We start from the raw sequence: 20150 nt of genomic DNA, 5'->3' as shown, positions 1-20150 counted from the left end.
GTGGTGTGGGCAGCGCCACGCCAAAGCCGCCTTTGTCTCCCCCAATGGCGATGCTAACGCACCGCACCGGGCGCTCATTTGAGTAGGCTGAGTCGACCTAGTGGAGACCCGGGACCGGTTCAGATAATCGTCGCCGGTGTTGGCCGTGAGCGGGAATCGAACCCGTATGGCCAGGTTCGTAGCTCAGCGCGCCAACCGCTACACCACCGCTCCCCACACGCAGACACGCACACACATGCACGCACGCACTCACACAGGCACGCTGCTGGGCCAGTGTGACGGATCAGACAGGTGATGGCTTGCCATCCTGGGTTGCTCGGAAAGTTTTTTGGGAAAATTTACGTCAAAATCGGTCGAAAGGCCAGTTGTAAAAAAAAAAAGTCAAAATGTAAATGAATGTTTCGTCTTGTTACCAACTGAACAAATGGCCGTGCAGAATATCATCGCGGGAGTTACACGCGCGCCCGCGTAACCTTAAAACTCCTCGTGTGCAGTAAATTGTAAAGTGTAAATGTATGGCAGTGCACGTGATGCACGCGCACAAATATTCACGGCTCAAGGCTCCCGCACGTCACGCAGCAGGGGGCAAGGATTGCCGCGTGCAATCCCAATTGTCTCATTTTTCTCTCTACAAATTTATCAAACGTTCACCACGAGGCCCCCGGGTACACAATGGCCTCCTCTTGCTGAACGACGCCACGGCGTCCTTGACGTCCGCTGCGAACCAGGCGGCGCCTAGCGCTGTATTTTTATTCACGGTTGATGCGCAGACGGCACCGCGGTGATAACCGGGGCGGCCGCTTGGATTAAAACCGCGAAAACCTCTGCGAGAACGAGCCGCGAACTGCTCGGACGTGATCGTTGCGGGGGCTCGCGCTCCGCAGTGCTGATGTCTAACCGCCGCCGCCGTCGCTGAGTTTGCACCGCAGCGCGCTAACCGCTACACTACCACGCCCCACATTCACACGCATACACACACACACGCATGTACACGCGCATGCTTGTATAAGAGCATGCACATTAGCAATTTACCCCACATTAGAAGGAAAATGAATCCATTGCAGAAAATTATTATCCTGGAGCACTTCATGGCATTTATGGAATTAGGCCGGACATTTTTGGACCCTCACTAGGAAGACCACCCAGGCGATTGCTTATTTATTTACAAAACGGTCTCATTTGTAGAGAGCCGATTAGTTGGTGGTTCAGGCAAAAAGTGATTTCAGCGGCATACTTGCAGCGCGCACTCACGCATGCACGCATGCACTCACGCACACATGCATTCACACACTCGCGCACGCACTCGCTAAAAACTAAACTTTTTTTTTTTTACCAGGTAAGGGCCACTGAGTTATATAGCTCTTTTTGCAGAAGCGACCTGGCCACAAATGATAGCTCAACAAAGTGGCTTACGTGGAAATTTATAACAGCCAAATACTCTAAACGCACATTGATCCTAAATGTGGAGGGAAAACGCGGAGGACCCAGAGAAAAACCCTATGCAACCATGGGGAGAGAGAGACAAGCAAACTCCCAATGTACAGCAGGGCGTCAGGGTCGCGATCAAACCCACGACCTCTTGCAGGCAACATCTCGCCACCGCGTTCCCACCGATCCCGGCTCATGTCGCCGGGTGGTCGCTGTGCTCCGTGCAGGCTACGCGCCCGTGACGGGCATGTGCCACCCGCTACGGAGCTGCACCCTGAACCACGAGGACGGCTTCTCGTCCGCCTTCGTGCTGGCCCACGAGACGGGCCACGTGTGAGTGTCCGCCCCACGACGAGCGCCCTCCCTTGGCGCCCGCCGCCACCCCGCCTCTCACCTCGCTCCTTTCGTTTCCACCCGTTATCGCCCCGGCTTTGGGCACGTCAACGTGGCGTGCACGAGTTGCAAAATAACAATTGACGATTGTACTTGGCATTGTTGCGCGGTTTAGCGTGCAGCTATCACGAAAGCGCTATGATTCACAGATGGACATCGTCAGCCAGTAGGGCGCGATGTTGCTATGCGTAGTCCCAGTTGACCAATTTAAGGGTCATTTTTCAAATTTGGACCGTGATGCCAGCATATAATGGCCTACTCGTTTTTAATGACATCATGGGATTCCTTAGCGTTCACTGCGAAGCGGACGGAGTGTGACAGTGTGGTTAATACAGCCACAGTAATAACCAGGGCGGCCCACCGTGTTTGAACGACGAACCTCTGCAGAAAGCGATGAACGCAATATCACTGGGCCGCCTCACCACGCCGAAAACACTTCGCGCTGTTTTTATGAGTCGGTTGTACTTGCGGATTTTGTTCAGTTGGTTTAAGGCACTGTCAAATAACGTGCCAATCGAGCTGCGGCGTGTTCAACCACCCCTCAAAGAGAGTGAATGGTGCAATAAGTGCCGTGTTGAGCCAAGCTGTGATACAGTCCCAGCACGCGGTGGCGGTTTTAGCTGCGGCAATCCACTGGCGTGAGACATGCCGGGACATAAAGGTGAATAATGCCACAGCCCATTGACGCTCTCCGTACCACATCTCAGCATATATTCCCACAGAAGCATTTGATTTTGGAACAGCTTTAAATCTTGAATGTCTTGAAGTGCCACGCTTTAGACGAGAGTTTAGCCCCGGTGCAATCTCCTACGATGAGCACGAGTGTTCGTCTGTACCTGAAGCATTGCTTGCCGTCAGGTGCCGGTGGCTTTTTGTTATGTAGTGTCATTAACGGAGCTTTGAAGATCTCCGGGTCAGGTTTAAAGCATGAATTGTGCAGCGTAGCCAGATTACGTGAGAAATGCGATTTGTATGAAGGGGTTCTCAGTCTAAAAAAAGTTATCTATTTGTTTTAGAAAAACAACCTGCAAACCGGTATTTGTTCCGTGAGGGAGCTGCACAGTTGATACAAGCACTTTGAATCAAACTCAATTGTCTGCGCAAAAGATTTGGGGAGAAAAGCCGATTTCCTCAATTGCACGCAATTGTTTTCAGTCGCAGGGAATCTTTATCAGCGCTTTGTGTTCCGTCACCTCATTTCCCTCAATTGAAATAATCTTCTGTTTATGATCAAGTTAAATCTCATGCGAACAAGATATTGATAGCCGTTCATGTACCTTGGATCAAGGGTTAAAACCTCAGCTCTAAAATCACGTCTCCTCTTCCCCCAACCGCCACCACCACCGCCATCACTGCCACCACCAACAACCCAACACAACCACGACTACTATTGACTCACCACCACAACTGCCAACGTTCCAATACAACCACTACCACCCAACACCACCACCACGACTATTGACCCAACGCTACCCCAACAATCACCACATCCACCACGCCAATCACCACCAACATATCCACCGCCACGATGACCGACAACACCGCCACTGCTGCCACCACCACCACCACTACCACCACCAATCCAACATCGCCAACACCACCACCACCACTGGCGCAGCCTGGGCATGGAGCACGACGGGCAGGGAAACCGCTGTGGGGACGAGACAAGCATGGGCAGCATCATGGCGCCTCTGGTGCGCGCCGCGTTCCACCGCTACCATTGGTCCCGGTGCAGCCGCCAAGAGCTCGCCAGATACATTCAGTAAGTCTCGCCGCGGAACTTCGAGTGATGCCACAGGAATGCACGCCGGGGCTCGTATAGTGGTGGTTTTGCGATGAGCTGATTGTTTCTGCTCGAGGAGCGAATGGGTCGTGCAGAACGGAACGCCATGTGCGGTAGGCAGGTGTACGTGAGGGCGTGTGCGTGCGCGCGCGCGTGTACGGACGTAACGCTGGCAGGCACGCGGCGTCGATGGCGCTATTGTGGAGGGTGTGACGCAGCCCACGCTGAGCAGCGTGGTGATGTATGGTCACATATTACACGTGGATTAGGGGACATACACGAAGTTGGAGACACCATAATTTTGACTGGAGGTGAGATTGGCGAGGACACGTCATGACGAGGAGTGATGATGGCCAGTGGACACTGACAACTGAGTGGCAGCTAAAGGAGGGAAGGCGCCCGAGACTCCATTCACCGCGGAGATGGAGCAATGAAATGAGCTCACGTGCAGGAGCTAGATGGTTGTATCGCGAGACGGTGAGAGATGGGCAATGGCTTTGGGGTGGCCTTCATCCAGCAGTGGATAGATCTTGGTATGACATGCGATTAGTTGATGATCCCGCACCTCCGGTTAGCATGGTTGGCTACTTACATACATACAAACATACACATACGATTTGTGTTTGAGAATCAATTACTGCGCGCAGACTGAAACGCAGTATGCAAGACGTTTTTTTTTAGTACAGGTGTGTATGTGTGCAAGTATGGATGTATGTATGCGAGTCTGTCTGAATTACTTTCCCGAGCATATATACCGTGGTCACGTCAAACCGGGCTGCCTCTATACACTGGAAATGCGGCGTTACCCTTCGAGTCTGTGCACAATGGTGGTGTTGTGAAACGCAAATGCGATGGCAATACCAATCGCTCGTTATTTTGCACACTGGCTTAATTGTGCCATTAGGGACTGTGGATTTCAGTGGCAGGGCTTCAAAGAGCTGGCAGGGCACAGAGGCACGAATTCTGGGACAACACGAGAGAAAATTTAATTGTGCGCCGGGCAGGCATGCAAAGCACATTTAGGAACGATTTCTGTAAATGTGCAAGTTATTATTGAACCACCAAATACAAAACAAAAACGTTCCATGTGCAAATGGTTTGTGCATTAAAAACGAGGAAGAAAAAAAGTTGACCGCATGATTTTTTTATTCCGCTCATACAGTAGTAGCTGCTGAGCATATTTTGGCCTTTAAATAATAGTACTGTATATGGCCAAGGGTTATAAAGCTAATGTTACCTGCGCAATCCCGCACACATTAATTCCTACTGCCACATCTGTTAAGATTCGGCGTTCAGACCGCCCTGCGTCCTATATGCAGGTCAACGATGTGTTTATCGCGTGGATCTTTGCATTTGTTTAATACGATCGAAGACGAAGACGGCTCACGTTGTTGTCCTCCCCGTCGTGTTCCCACACGCACGCACGCACGCAGCTCGTACGACTGTCTGCTGGACGATCCGTTCGACCACGGCTGGCCCAAGCTGCCCGAGTTGCCCGGCATCAACTACTCCATGGACGAGCAGTGCCGCTTTGACTTCGGCGTCGGATACAAGACGTGCAATGCCGTACGTGACCGTTGGCCCCCCGCAGGCCCGCCGCTGCTCACAAACACCGCGGTTCAGTCGATTGGCCACCCCGCCCGGTGACCGCAGGGCCGCCGCCTTTTCCATCAGAAACGCCGATGAAGGCCTCCAATCGATGCCCGCGCAATTCGGAAATAATCCTGCAGGTTTTAATGCAGTATTTAATTTTCATCGTCTTCGAGTTAATTACATTCAATTACATTTTTCCCCCCCAGTTTTATTTCCACCGTGAATACATATTTTAAAATAATAATGCCATTTATTTATGCAGGAAAACTTCACTGGGCGAATTGGAATGTTTGTGCCGTTGCCATTAATGAGTGTCCGAGTAAGATTGCCTTAATAAAGGCGCACACATTCAAGGGGATGGCACTCAAAGCTCCACAGAGATGAGATTACTCCAATAATTCACTGTTATTACTGCCACCTGGCCATATCGTAGCCCGATGGCGTTTGGGACTTTCACAAATCCTTGTGGGCGAAAGGTGATGGTGAAAATGCAGGGCCTAGCGGTCGCTCGCTCACGCAACCACCGGCGGATAGGGCTTCCCACTTGAGCTGGAGAGAGGGAGAGCCCCGTTTAGAAAGTATTTTGACCTCCCGTCTTCCACATTGGCCACAGACGTCCGCGAGACCCCGGGGAGAGCCCCCATTCTCATGGCGGCGGCGTTGCGATCGTCTGCATTGACATCACAAAATGATGACCGTCATCGTTACCGATCGCCGTGCCCTTGTTTTGTGTCCGTGGCAGTTCCGCACGTTCGACCCGTGCAAGCAGCTGTGGTGCAGCCATCCCGACAACCCCTACTTCTGCAAGACGAAGAAGGGCCCTCCGCTGGACGGGACCGAGTGCGGGCCCAGCAAGGTGCCCGCTCGTGTGCCCCCCCCCCTCCCCCCTCCCCTTCCCTCCCCCCGCACTCTCGTCTTTATTTTTAAAGCGCGCGACGAAGGGTTTCCGCGGACGCGCCATGTGTAAGCTTAGTTTCGGGTCGTGCCGCGTGCTGTTTCGGCATGCTGTCAGCGATGTTGTTTCTCTCGCCGGGCCAATCAGCTCGGTCCGGCAACTTTGATCCACCAAATCCGGGCACCTGAGTGTACCAAGGACAAATATGCTTTCAATGGGCGATGATAGAACATTCAGTGGTCAGGCACCTCGTTTGTGGAATGTCTTGCCCCCAGTTCGTTGAGCACGCTCGGTCAGTCGAGGTTTTTAAGGCTGGCCTGAAAATATGTATTTCTCTTAGTTTTATCCGTCCGTGTAGGATTGTTTTACTCTTAGTTTTAATGTGAAGGATGTTTACTGGGATTGTGTTGTAAAGTGCCGTGAGGCCTTGCGTGAATTTCGCTATACGTAAAACTCTGATTTATTTACTTACTTACTAAGAGCCCGGCAAAATACTACCACTTATTTAACCAACCAACCGAGGGAGAAAGTGAGCTCCTCAAATTCCGTTTCTAGCACTTGTTGCGAAACGTCGAACCTCGTGCCACAGTAAAACCCGAAAACACATCACAGCACGAGAGCTCAGCTGCGGCAGCTTGACTCTTTTGCGAGGGGTCTGAGTCACAGGGGACTGTCCAATACACAGGAGTACACGCATTTGTACAAACATTAATTGCGATTATTATGATAGGCGTGTGAATGAATGAATACATCAAATAAACCCATTGGCGGTACACCGGTGGTAAGCGGTATAAACAAAAATCTGATTTTTTTTGCAATATTTTTATTATTCCAGCAAACGCCGGTGAGAAAATCTTGCGGGGTGGTGGTCTGTCAAAATCAGTTCTGGTGATGTCGAAGCAGTCAGAAGATGAACGTTACGAGCAGCTCAACAAGAAGCTTCACAGTCTGTTGCCGTATAGCAGCACCCGGCCTGATGACGATTGGCTGCTTCGTGTTCCAAAGACAGATTTGGCTCCTCTTTCCATAGACTTGATCGGACGGTGCCTCGATTCAATGGATCAAAGGCCAATGTTAACCTTTTTTTTGCAAGTCTCAGGAGACTGAATAAACCTTCGAATCACGTAAAACTTGACCACAGGGTCAATTAATGACTGATAAAATCTAAATTTTAGACTGTGATTCAAATTTAGATTTTAGACTGTTTTATGAGGACCGGCGTGTTATGCTGCACCAATGTACCGCCAATACGTCCAAATGTGCATTTTTGAGCCAGTGAGAGCCCCATTGGGGCGGAAAGTCTCCCGTGCTTTTTGTCAAACTTGTAAGAGACATCGAGCTGAATATTGATCTGTCAAAACCATGCGTCGTCTTCTTGTGCACGGCTAAAATGAAGCGAGCAATAGGCGCCGAGTGCTACAGAAAGTAAAAAAAACTGCTAATATGGAAACGTGTGGATTTCTAAGGCAATGTCATCCGAAAACTCTGAAGTGTCATTCGAGAACGATGAACGGTGCAACAGCGTTTGCAGTGTGTTTAAAAAGTACACGATCTAAGACGTCCTTTGCTCCATTGTGGCACGCGAATGCTGGAGCGGTCTTGGGGCTCTTATTTCACCAAACTGCTCATGTTTTTTTACAGTACGCTCTGTGTTTATGTATCCTTTACTCATTTGTGTGCGTGCTTGCTTCTGCATTTATTTGTATGCATATTTACAAATTTGTGTGTGCGTCTGTACACGTGTTTTTGTGTCCTTAGCAATGAGGCTTGCATCTGTGCATGCAGTATCTGTTTGCTTGTGTGCGTTTGCTTGAAACGGTGGTGCAGAGGTTAGCGTGCATGTGCGACAAACCCGTAGACCTGGGTTTGATTCTCGGTCATGGCTAACATCGGCAGCGAGTGATATCTGAACCAGTCGTGGGCATTGCCTGAGTACCCGATGCGGTGCCTAAATATCAGCGCCCGGGGAGAAAAGGCACCCGGGCATGGTGCTGACCAAACTCCCCACTCGTACTCACGAGAAGTGCTTGCCCCAACAGCCTATGTAAGAAGTGCTTGCCCCAACAGCCTATGTAAGAAGTGCTTGCCCCAACAGCCTATGTAAGCTACACGGGGATCCTTTGCCTCCGAGCGTTTGCTGACGCGTCCCTGCTGGCTGCCGTGTGTGTATGTGTGTGTGTGTGCGTCATGAGCAGTGGTGCTTCAAGGGCCACTGCATGTGGAAGAGCAGCGAGCAGCTGGCAGGGGAGGACGGGACCTGGGGCCCGTGGAGCAAGTTTGGCGCATGCTCGCGCACGTGCGGCACGGGCGTGCGCTACCGCACGCGCTCGTGTCGCAGCCCCACGTGAGCGCCCACAGTCTCCAGCAGCAGCAGCAGTAGTAGCAGCAGCAGCAGCACGGCCATTGCTGCTGCAGTAATCATCAGCGTTACTAATGCGACTTGCCATGATCGTCACCAGCAACAAATCGTGATCGTCGTCATTACCCTCACCAAAATCATTACCACCAGCAACGCATCATCGCCACGATCAAATTATCATAATTATCGCCACCAAATCATTGCCATCACCAAATCAACATCATTACGACCACCAGATTATTACCAGTCGCCGTGATTATAATCACAATATCACCATTGCAATAATCATTATTCCTACGGTAATCAACATCAACATAATTTCTACTGCAATAATCACCATCTTTGCCACCACGAAAGCGTCATCACCATCATCATCGTTAGTTCCATCGCACCTTTCAAAGTTGATGTGTCTCACAGCTCACGTTAGCCAAATGTCTGGCGCATGATTGCTAAAGTGGCTTACCGGACGGAATGGGACTCTCAATAGAATGCACGTGCTTACGCGCGTGTTTGTGTAGAGCGACAACCCAGTGTTTAGCACAGGCCAGTTCACCTGGGTTCAACTCCAAGCCACAAAAAAAAACATCAATGTTATTTCTGGGCCTCCCTTACGTCGACTCAGCCTTAAACGAGTACCTGATGTGTTGTGTAAACATCAGCACCGAGGAGAAGCAGCTGAGCAGGGATTCTGGCCACATCCTCCCCTCGTGCACCAAGTGCAGCCTAATCAGCACTGTCAAGCAGCACTTGCCCTCACAGTCTGTGAACATCAATACAGGGATCTTTGTCTTTGTGCAGCGGTTAAGATCCAGGTGGTGGAATGTGACGATGAGACTCGGGCCCCCACACCCCACAGGCCTCTCCGCTGAGGGCCCACACGGTTTGAAGCCTATTTGGGTGGCCGTTTCATGAGGGTGTGAGTTGGCGTGTGTTTGTGTTGTGTGTTTGTTGTGTTTGTGTGTTTGTGTTGTGTTTGTGTTGTGTTTGTGCTGTGTTGTGTTCGTGTTGTGTTGTGGGTTTGTGTGTTGTGGGTTGTGTGTTTGTGTTGTGTGTGTGTTGTGTGTGTTTGTGTGTGTTTGTGTTGTGCGTGTGTTGTGTTGTGTGTTTGTGTTGTGCGTGTGTTTGTGTTGTGTGTGTGTTGTGTTGTGCGTGTGTTGTGCGTGTGTTGTGTTGTGTGTGTGTTTGTGTTGTGTGTGTTGTGTGTGTTTGTATTGTGTGTGTTTGTGTTGTGTGTGTTGTGTTTGTGTGTGTGTTTGTGTTGTGTGTGTGTTTGTGCTGTGTGTTTGTGTTGTGTTGTGTGTGTTTGTGTTGTATGTGTGTTGTGTTTGTGCTGTGTTGTGTGTGTGTGTTGTGTTTGTGTTGTGTGTGTTTGTGTTGTGTTGTGTGTGTTTGTGTTGTGTGTGTGTTGTGTGTGTTTGTGTTGTGTGTGGTGTGTGTGGTGTGTGTGTTGTGTGTATGTTGTGTGTTTGTGTTGTGTGTGTGTTGTGTGTGTTTATGTTGTGTTTGTGTTGTGTTGTGTGTGTGTTGTGTGTGTTTGTGTTGTGTGTGTGTGTTTGTGTTGTGTGTTTGTGTTGTGTTGTGTGTGTGTTGTGTGTGTTGTGTGTGTTTGTGTTGTGCGTGTGTTGTGTTGTGTGTTTGTGTTGTGCGTGTGTTTGTGTTGTGCGTGTGTTGTGTTGTGCGTGTGTTGTGTGTGTTTGTGTTGTGTGTGTGTTTGTGTTGTGTGTGTTTGTGTTGTGTGTGTGTTGTGTGTGTTTGTATTGTGTGTTTGTGTTGTGTGTGTTTGTGTTGTGTGTGTGGTGTGTTGTGTGTGTGTTGTGTTTGTGTTGTGTGTGTTGTGTGTGTTTGTGTTGTGTGTGTGTTCGTGTTGTGTTGTGTGTCTGTGTTGTGTGTGTGTGTTTGTGTTGTGTTTGTGTTGTGTGTGTGTTGTGTTTGTGTTGTGTGTGTTCGTGTTGTGTTTGTGTTGTGTGTGTGTGTTGTGTTTGTGCTGTGTTGTGTGTTGTGTTCGTGTTGTGGGTGTGTGTTTGTGTTGTGTATGTTGTGTTGTGTGTGTTGTGTTGTGTATGTTGTGTGTGTTTGTGTTGTGTGTGTTTGTGTTGTGTGATTGTGTTGTGTTTGCGTTGTGTGTGTGTTTGTGGTGTGTGTGTGTGTGTTGTGTGTGTTGTGTGTGTTTGTGTTGTGTGTGTTGTGTGTGTTGTGTGTGTTTGTGTTGTGTTTGTGTTGTGTGTGTGTTGTGTGTGTTTGTGTTGTGTGTGTTTGTGTTGTGTGTTGTGTGTGTTTGTGTTGTGTGTGTGTTGTGTGTGTTTGTGTTGTGTTTGTGTTGTGTTTGTGTTGTGTGTGTGTTGTATGTGTTTGTGTTGTGTGTTTGTATTGTGTGTGTTTGTGTTGTGTTTGTGTTGTGTGTTTGTGTTGTGTGTGTTTATGTTGTGTTTGTGTTGTGTGTGTTTGTGTTGTGTTTGTGTTGTGTGTTTGTGTTGTGTGTGTTTGTGTTGTGTGTGTTTATGTTGTGTGTGTGTGTTTGTGTTCTGTTCGTGTTGTGTTTACGTGCATGGGGAGCAGTGGTGTAGCGGTTAGCGCTTTGCGCGACAAACCCGGCGACCCGAGTTCGATTTCCCTTTATGGCCAACACCAGTGACAATTATTTGAATCAGTCTTAGGCCTCCCCTAGATCGACTCAGCCTCAAATGAGTACCTGGTGCGGTGTGTAAAAATCATCGCCGCTGGGGAGACAAATGTGGCCCGGCGTGTTGCTGGCCACCCACCCCCTCGTGTGCCGTGCCGGCCTTCATAGGTGCTGCTCGCTAACAGCACTTGCCCCAACATTCTGTTACAGGCTACACGGGGGGGGATTTTTTGTCTTTGTGTGCCTGTGTGTAGCCCGGCGTATGGAGGACGCGGGTGCATGGGCCCGGCTTTTGAGTACCAGCTGTGCAACACGGACGAGTGCGTCCCCCACGAGGACTTCCGGGCGCAGCAGTGCGCCACTCGCAACTCCCACCACACCCACCGCAGCAAAAAGCACCACTGGCTGGCCTACGAGCACCCTGAACGTACGGTGCCACCACCGCTGCCACCACCACCACCACAATCGCCGTTAGGCTGCTCTTGTATGCTTTTCAGTGGCAAAACAGGATCAGCAAAATGCAGAAACGTGGGAGTTTGTGCGCAGGTACAACACGGTTGCTGTATTGCAATTAGAGAGAGAGATAGAGAGCAACGCAGGGGATGTGGGAGAAGAGGGGAGAAGAAAAGAGGTGGCAGAGAGACAAGCAAAAGGGGAAGGAGGTGGGTGTCTGGCAAGGTGCGCAGGATGGAGGAAAGAACCAAGCCAAGGGACAAATTTTGCACTTTGCTTCTAAATGTTATTAACGTCCAAGGGCGTTAAGAGCAAAAATACACAGTGGGCAAATTGTCCAAAAACCCAGTCACGGGGAAGCTGCTCGTGGCATCGTTTGCGTGTGTAGATGCACCGTGGAAAGTAACAGCGCCGAAATGAGGCCAATCAGAGAAGCCTGGGCAACGAGGCATGGAAAACAGAGCGGGAATGCAGCGGAAAATCGAAAGACATAAAAGGGGTAAAAAAGAAGAGTACAAAGCAACGAGATCACTATGACAACGAGATCACTATGACAACGAGATCACTATGACAACGAGATCACTATGACAACGAGATCACTATGACGAGAGCACTATGACAACTATGTCAACGAAATCACTATGTCAACGAGATCACTATGACAACGAGATCACTATGATAACGAGATCACTATGTCAACTATGTCAACGAGATCACTATGTCAACGAGATCACTATGACAACGAGATCACTATGACAACGAGATCACTATGACGAGAGCACTATGACAACTATGTCAACGAGATCACTATGTCAACGAGATCACTATGACAACGAGATCACTATGACAACGAGATCACTATGTCAACGAGATCACTATGTCAACGAGATCACTATGACAACGAGATCACTATGTCAACGAGATTACTATGTCAACGAGATTACTATGTCAACGAGATCACTATGTCAACGAGATCACTATGACAACGAGATCACTATGTCAACTATGTCAACGAGATCACTATGTCAACTATGTCAACGAGATCACTATGTCAACGAAATCACTATGTCAACGAGATCACTATGTCAACTATGTCAACGAGATCACTATGTCAACGAGATCACTGTGTCAACGAATTCGGGTTGGTGTGGGGTAGAGATTATTTGCGAACAAATCTCGCCATATTCCTGAAGCTGGTCAGAATTAACTCAGACGTTCTAAAAACTGCCAAATGAAACCAATTGTTCGCCCAACCAGACCGACGGCGGGACCTCGTGAACCTTCAGTAAGTTAGTTTTTTTAAGGAACCCATTCGGCGACTTCTCGCTGTGCCGGGCAAATGCTCCACGCTTCCATCTTCCCGTGTTTCCATGAAAATGACAAAAACCCCAATAAAGCCCACTTCTAATAGGCAATATGCATGTCCAAACCTGTGCAGATGTTTTTGTAAGATTGGAAACAATGCACTTAAACAAAATGAATGTATAATATATATATAACCTGCCGAGTAGCGGCACGGTTATATTATGTGCTCGAGGTCGCAGCGCGCGAGTGAATAATTTTTGCTCCTCACAAACGCGTCCACTTTGTGCGTGCACCTGTGCGCGATTTCTTCGTGGGGATCGAATCCCTCGCTTAAAGGAGTGGCTTGTCAATTAGTTTCACCCAGGCCCCCGGCTCCAGCTCATCTCAGTCGGGGAGGCAAACAGAGCTATAATGTGGGGGGGGGCACCATAACAGGGATATGCCGCTAAGCAGAGTGAACTCGAGTGCGCTAAAGGGACATTTGGTGGTGCAGGCCCGGATTTCACCGTGCGTGGAGGCGGCGATGAAAAAAAAGATTGTGACGACGAATGCGGAGAGACGGTGCGGGACATCGATGCGCCCTGTGCCGTTGTCGCTGTGTGCCGTGTGCTGTGCAGTGGCCAAGAAGTGCGAGCTGATGTGCCAGTCGAAAGATTCGGGGGATGTGGTGCACATGAACCAGGCGCTGCACGACGGGACGCTGTGCTCCTACACCGACCCGTACTCCGTCTGTGTTCGGGGAGAGTGCGTGGTGAGTCTTGCCAAGAAAAGTGATTCCTCGGCGTGAGAGCGTAGTTGTTGAACGCTCGTCTGTGTGTGTGTGTGCGTGCGTGTGTGCGTGCGATGCGTATGCCACGTTGATTTTACAATGCGTCAAAAGGATTATGCACGTGTTTACACGTGTGGTTGCGTGACTCGCGCGGTCGAGGACCCCGTCTCGTTCTACCTGCTGATGGGAACATTATTCCACAAATGCGCCTCGCACATTTCGAGAACTGAACGGAGATAAGGGGATTAAAATATATATTTTTTTTATTATTAATTTGCCCCCTACTGAAATACAATCCGTTCAATTCTCCGGGCAGAGTCATGGCGGTTGCCCGAGCGCCAACTCTGAACACCGCCGCTCACCACGCCGTGGTTGCCACGCTTCCCTGTGGTGGTGGTGTTGTGGCTGTGTGAGTGCAGAAGGTGGGCTGTGACAGGGAGGTGGGATCGAGCAAGCTAGAGGACAAGTGCGGGGTGTGCGTTGGCGACAACTCTCACTGCCGCACCGTCAAGGGCACCGTCACCAAGACTCCCAAGAAACTCGGTACGCCCGCTGCCGCTGCCGCTGCTGCTGCTGCGCGGATTGCCCCGTTGCAAATCCCGCGCAGTGAGAGGGATGCAGGCAGAGAGACGCACAATACAGAGGGACCCTCACAGGGAGAGGCAAAAGACAAAGATCCCCCATATAGCCTCCACAGACTGTAGGGGCAAGTGCTGTTAGCGAGCAGCACCTATGAAGGCCGGAACGGTACACGAGGAGGTGGGTGGCCAGCACCACGCCCGACCGCCTTTGTCTCCCCAGTGGCGATGTTTACACATCGCAACCAGGCACTCATTTGAGGCTTAGTCAACCTAGGGGAGTCCCAGGACCGGTTCAGATAATTGTCACTGTTGGTGAAGCGTGAGCGGGAATCGAACTCGGGTAATTGGGTTTGTAGTGCAACGCGCTAACCGCTGCACCACCTCTCCCCACACTCGCACACGTGCACACAGACACAAAGACATACAGACATAGAGAGAGAGACACATGGAGATTCTGGTCCTTTCTCCGCACCTTCGATTAGCACGGTTGGCTACGTACGGTGCCAAAGAAGTTCACCATACATGCATACAAGTCTCCAGCGAATTTCCGGATCACCAATGTGTTGTTGTGTCGTTCGTCACGATGTCTGACCCTTTATCTCCCCGTGACGGACGTCAGTTTCTGAAGAACTGACCTTGCATCAGTTTCGCTGCGCATGCCGAGGAGCTTCTTCGGGAACTCGGTTCCCAGCTGCCAGCAGGTTTAGCGCAACGTCGGACACCTTGCCGGATAACACGCGCTACAAGCCCAGCCACACGCATCGTGGAGCAAAGCTCGATGCGCGCCTCGCCACCGTGATGACCTCGCCACGCGACGCGACGCGTTTTCCCGTGCGGCGCGAGGCGAGGGTGCTGCCCCGACAGCATGTCGTGGTGGCCGTGATTCGTCGTGAAGTTGCATGGCGGAGCGGTGCCTCCGTGCTCTTTTAGACGTCCTACAGACGCGAGGGGGCGGCACAACGTGCCCTGCAGACTCACGTGCGCGTCGTCACGAGCGCACGTTCGTCGAGAGAGTGGGGAGGAGAGCCGAAACATTTTTTTTTTGACGAGACAGTAAACCACTAAAGCACCAAAGCCGTCGTGCGTATCTCACGTTCGGCTTGTTTTGTCCTATTGGTCTGTGCATGATATCACCGTGGAAATTTCACCGCTGCCTCATTGCTCTTTTGAGCAGGGGAATACTTTGACTTTGTGCCTTTTGTTGCTATTAATATCTGCTTCCCAAAACATTTCCACAGCGCCCTAGATGTTGGTCTGCGTATGGGTGCATGCGTGTGGAAGCGTGGGTACATATATTGTTTTTAATATTCCGAAGAAATGTACACCCTCGGAGTGAATTTTCACTTGCTCTCCTACTTCTAGGTTTGTGTCTAATTGATTTCAGTTGCCCGTTGACAACAAATGCCAAACTGTGATGGATAAGCCGTGGTCCTTAGGATATGCTCTGAGACGAATTATTCACAGAAAATATTCACTTGTATTTGTGTGTGTGTGTGTGTTTGCAGCGTAGGTGGCGGTAGTGTAGCGGTTAGCGCGCTGCGCTGCAAACCCGGCAACCCGAGTTCGATTCCCGTTCATGGCCAACATCGGTGACGAATATCTGAACCGTTTCTGGGCCTCTCTTAGGTCGACTCAGCCTCAAATTATTATCTAGGGAGACAAAGGCAGCCGGCCATGGTGCTGGCCACCCACTCCCTTGTGTGCCGTGTTGGCCTTCAAAGGTGCTGGCGAACAGCCCTTGCCCCAACAGTTTGTTGAGGCTATACAGTATAGTTTGATTCTCGCTCATGGTCAACACCAGTAATCATCTGAACCAGCCCTGGATGTAAACATCAGCACTGGGTAGACAAAGGCGGTCGGGCGTGGTGTTGACGACCCACCTCCTCGTGTGCCATGCCAGTGCTCCCTGACAGCACCTGCCCCAACGGTCTGTCAAAGCTTAATGGGGGATCTTTGTACTTGTCTTTTTTTTTGCAGGGTTCATGAAGATGTTCGACATCCCGGCTGGTGCACGGCATTTGCACGTTTACGAAGATGAGCCCACCATGCACAACATGGGTACGATGTAAACCACCTACAGACAGCCACCGACATTCATCGTATTCATTGTGCCGGTTGGTGTTCACAGTTGTTTTTATCAGCGGTCACGTTGGAGGTGCCACACGTGACGTTAATGAGCCACCACCGTAACGCAATCACGTAGAAAGTAAACGCTCAGATAGGCCCTTCCCGCTCATTATACTCGAAGTGATGGCCGTGCTCTCAACTCGTTCAGGCTGGTTCCTATCAACAATGATAAGGCGACATGTCAAACTCTGTTTTGACAGTTGGTGGTCTAGACAAGGCTGAGAGCGTTATACATGCAATGTGGTAGTCACGTGACATGTATGGATGGGAGTCGTGCCTCCGTCCTGCTGTTCACGAGCAGCAGCAGACTGTTGCATGTTGGTAGGAGGTGCCCCGGTGGCGAGATGTTAACTCCCTTGCTTGATGTGCAAGAGGTCGTGAGTTCCATCCCAAGCCTGACGTTTATATATTTGGAGTTTGCATCTTTTCCCCTTGGTCGCATTAATTTTTCTCCGGGTCCTCCGGTTTTTCCCTCCATATTTAGAAACATGCGTTTAGAGTATTTGGCTGCTATACATTCCACGTGATAAGCCACTTCGTTGAGATATCATTTGTGGTCAGTACTCTTCTGTAAAAGATCTATATAGCTCAGTGGGCCATACCTGGTAAAGTCATCGTGAGGTTGTCTCTTCATTTACAGGAAGTGTTGGAATAGAATCCTTGTGCTTTAATTACTTTGTTAGGTAGAGTAAACAAGCCGTCTCAGATCAGCCAGATTATTCACTGGCACAAGACGATACGATCATGGACTCTGGAAGCTCATGCGTGTGAGGCCCTTCATTGGCTTCCGGTTCCACGGCATGTAAAGTATTAGCTCTGTCGGACTGAATACGAGTGCCAACGTGGTATGGCACCACCGTTACTTGTGGGAGTTACGCACGCCTGTCGCCAACGATCGGACGCGACAACACCTCAGGTCTGCCGTTGCTCGTTGTGATCCCGTTGTCGTCGTTGTTACACAAAGGCCGGTCTAGAGACGCACGGTCACCGCGCTCTCCAGAAGGCTGGGCTCCTGTCGCATGAAATTCTCTACGCGACAAACTCAAGAACAAAAACCTTGAGTTCAACAGCCACTTCGAAAGAGAAGTTAAAATTAATTGAATGAACGCAGCATGTCCAGACAGAAATGCGCATTAGAGATTCTATTCGTGTTATCTTGCGTTCCATTACATATGAGGCCTCGCCGCATATCCCCATATCCGGCCACCATTCTCGTGGTGTTTGGCTACGCGTGGGACCGTTTTTATCCCTCTCCAAATTTACTTTTCACTCACAGCTGCTGGCAGTCCGGAATGGGAGTGTTTCCCCTCCTTCCCCCACCACCACCGAGCCTCCTTGTGAATGCGCCGCTTGCGTCAAGCGGAACGGCGCCACCAGTGGCCGTGATCTGCACGCCCCCAGCTCCCTTGTTGAGAGGAACTCAGAACGCACGCTCACGAAAGCTGTGCGAGAGAGGCAGCAAGTTTTAGCAGTAGTGTAGACAAAGGCGCTGGCCACAAAACCCGCTCATGCGCCGTGCCGCTCCTAACAGGCGCTCGCAAAAGAGCACCTGCCTCAGCAGTCTGGTGAAGAGCTGCACGGGAAATCGTTCTGTTTGCGCAGTGGTCAAGAACCAGGTGACGGGACTGTTTGTCCTGTCGGGACGAGGGGACGAGACTCGGCTGCCCAGACCCTTCGTGGACATGTCTCTGCTCTGGGACTACAGTCGCTCAGAGGAGGATGGGCGCGAGAGCCTGCAGACCCAGGGGCCCCTTCCCGATGCCATCACCGTGCTGGTATGACGACGCACAGCGCAGGGCTTTTCCATTAGACCCTCCGCTGTACGTCTGCTCCCTATTATTGTCCCGTGTCATCTGGCGAGCAGACAGAGAGTGGCTGGGGTTTTCCAGTGAAGTAGTTTGGACTTCTTTGGGAATGAAATCGGTATTGTTTAACATTCATTTGATTTGGACTATCGGTGTCGTAGCTCATCTGATTTTCATCGTTTGGTGGAAACCGTTCATCCGATTTGATACATGCAAGAGTGTGCGGTGGCGGCGATGGCGGGGATGACGAACGTGAACTTTGCGTTATGAACGTGGCCACAGTTCCAGACGTTTACAACTGCAACGGGGCAATATTTATTTTTTCATTAAAAACCAAAGACTACAAAAAACGATGGGGTGAGCGGGGCTAGAAGGGTGGCTTAAACCAATTTTCAGATGTTTCAAATCGGTTTCATTTTGCTAAACGCATTTTGAGTTTCAGCGCCGTTAATAACGACAAGCCAGCTGCTGTGGCGATCGCATTCCGGCTTTCAACAAAAGCACATGTGGCGTGGTGTAATGCACGGGAGGGGGGGGCCCGCCTGCGCTAGCTGATGCAACGGGGATCTCGTCCACGAAATTCCGCCGCTCAGCCGTTCGCTCGACCCCACCCCCGCGGTCTCCCCCCCGCCCCCCCCCCCCCCGCAGATCAACCCCTACGACTACGACACCAAGGTGAGCGTCACGTACAGGTACATCATCCACGAGGACCTGCTGCCGATCGTGGGCAGCACCGGAAACAACGTCCTCCTGGAGGAGATGGACAACTACGAGTGGGCGCTCAAGAGCTGGTCGCAGTGCTCACAGCGCTGCGGTGGAGGTGCGTGCCCAACTATCCGCGCCGCTCCGGCCCCCGTCGCCACCACCGCTGCCACCGGACTCCGTGGTGGCACCGCGCATCTCATCTCTCTCTGACGCATCTGACGGGTTGTGCCGCGCGTCCGTTCGGCACGATAGTTCGACGTTTCGCTCCGCTTGACGGGAGCTTCTTCGGGATGTGAACCCAAGGTGCTCCCGTGACTCGCAACGGAACGTCGGGTGCCACGGTGGATAGGAGACGTTAACTACCTCGCCTGGTATACAGGAGGTCGTGGGTTCGATCCCAACCCTGACGCCTGCTGCTGTATATTTGGGTTTGCGTGTCTCTCTCTCTCTCCCCGTGACCTCGTGGATTTTTCCCCGGGTCCTCCAGTGTGTTCCTCCACATTTAGAATCAACATGCATTTAGAGTATTTGACTGCTATAAACGTCCACGTGAAAAGCCACTTCATTGAGGTATAATTTGTGATTGGCAGGTCGCTTCTAAACAAGAGCTACGTAGCTAAGTGGGCCTTACCTGTTAAAATACAAAAAAATATATACTCTTATTAGTTTTTGTTTTGTTTAGCGATGAACAACGCGGTACAACCATGAAAAACAAATCAGAGAGCTCAATCGCTTGGCTTCACAGGCAGCCCATCGCACATTCATCACTGTGGCCATGCTGCCCAGAAAGGAAACATATGGCCATGTGGGGAAAGTAGGGGGGGGGGCGCAGCACATGGCTGTCGAGGACCCTTGAGTGAGCTGCCAGCATAATTTAACTAATAGGAAATTCATTTACAGTTGTGTAATTAACAAGTCTCTGAAGAAGCAACACATTACACGTTAATGTGGAGTGGCTAGGGGCTATACAAATCCTCGGTGAGCCATTTCCTGGACTAAGATTTGAGCTAGGCTCGTGTGAAGAGTTGCAAACTTTAAACTAAACTAATTACCGTCATTTTAACAGGTAAGACCAACTGAGCTACATGGCTCTTTTTCAGAAGTGACCTGGCGATCACAAATGGTAGCTCAACAAGGTGGCTTATTGTGTGGACAATTATAGCAGTCAAATTCGATAAACGCGTGACGTTGATTCTAAATGTGGAGGGAAAAACCGGAGGACCCAGAGAAAAATCCACGCAACCACTGGGAGAGAAACACGCAAATTCCATATATACAGCCGTCAGAGTGGGGATCGAACCCATGACCTCCTGTATACCAAGCGAGGTAGTTAA

At 50.5% G+C, this 20150-nt stretch overlaps 1 protein-coding gene across 3 annotated transcripts in view; it reads left to right on the top strand.

Annotated features, from left to right (window-relative positions):
- LOC116940161 (A disintegrin and metalloproteinase with thrombospondin motifs 3-like) overlaps window positions 1-20150 on the top strand; it is an 87054-nt gene that overhangs the window by 52691 nt on the left and 14213 nt on the right. For all 3 annotated transcript variants that reach the window (XR_012941243.1, XM_076065553.1, XM_076065552.1), the window contains exons 8-18: window positions 1656-1761; window positions 3440-3583; window positions 5038-5170; window positions 5940-6053; window positions 8288-8436; window positions 11326-11498; window positions 13447-13580; window positions 14018-14141; window positions 16157-16237; window positions 17909-18081; window positions 18760-18931. Coding sequence is in view for 2 of the 3 variants with exons in the window: in XM_076065553.1 (XP_075921668.1) it covers window positions 1656-1761; window positions 3440-3583; window positions 5038-5170; window positions 5940-6053; window positions 8288-8436; window positions 11326-11498; window positions 13447-13580; window positions 14018-14141; window positions 16157-16237; window positions 17909-18081; window positions 18760-18931 (1503 nt within the window). In the remaining variant the exon portion in view is untranslated. The remainder of the gene's footprint in view (window positions 1-1655; window positions 1762-3439; window positions 3584-5037; window positions 5171-5939; window positions 6054-8287; window positions 8437-11325; window positions 11499-13446; window positions 13581-14017; window positions 14142-16156; window positions 16238-17908; window positions 18082-18759; window positions 18932-20150) is intronic.

This window comes from Petromyzon marinus, chromosome 8 (assembly GCF_048934315.1).
Source record: "Petromyzon marinus isolate PM22_M1 ecotype Great Lakes invasive population chromosome 8, UKy_Petmar_22M1.pri1.0, whole genome shotgun sequence".
In the NCBI taxonomy this organism is placed as follows: Eukaryota; Metazoa; Chordata; class Hyperoartia; order Petromyzontiformes; family Petromyzontidae; genus Petromyzon; species Petromyzon marinus.
This window is presented reverse-complemented; position numbering and strand designations above follow the sequence as displayed.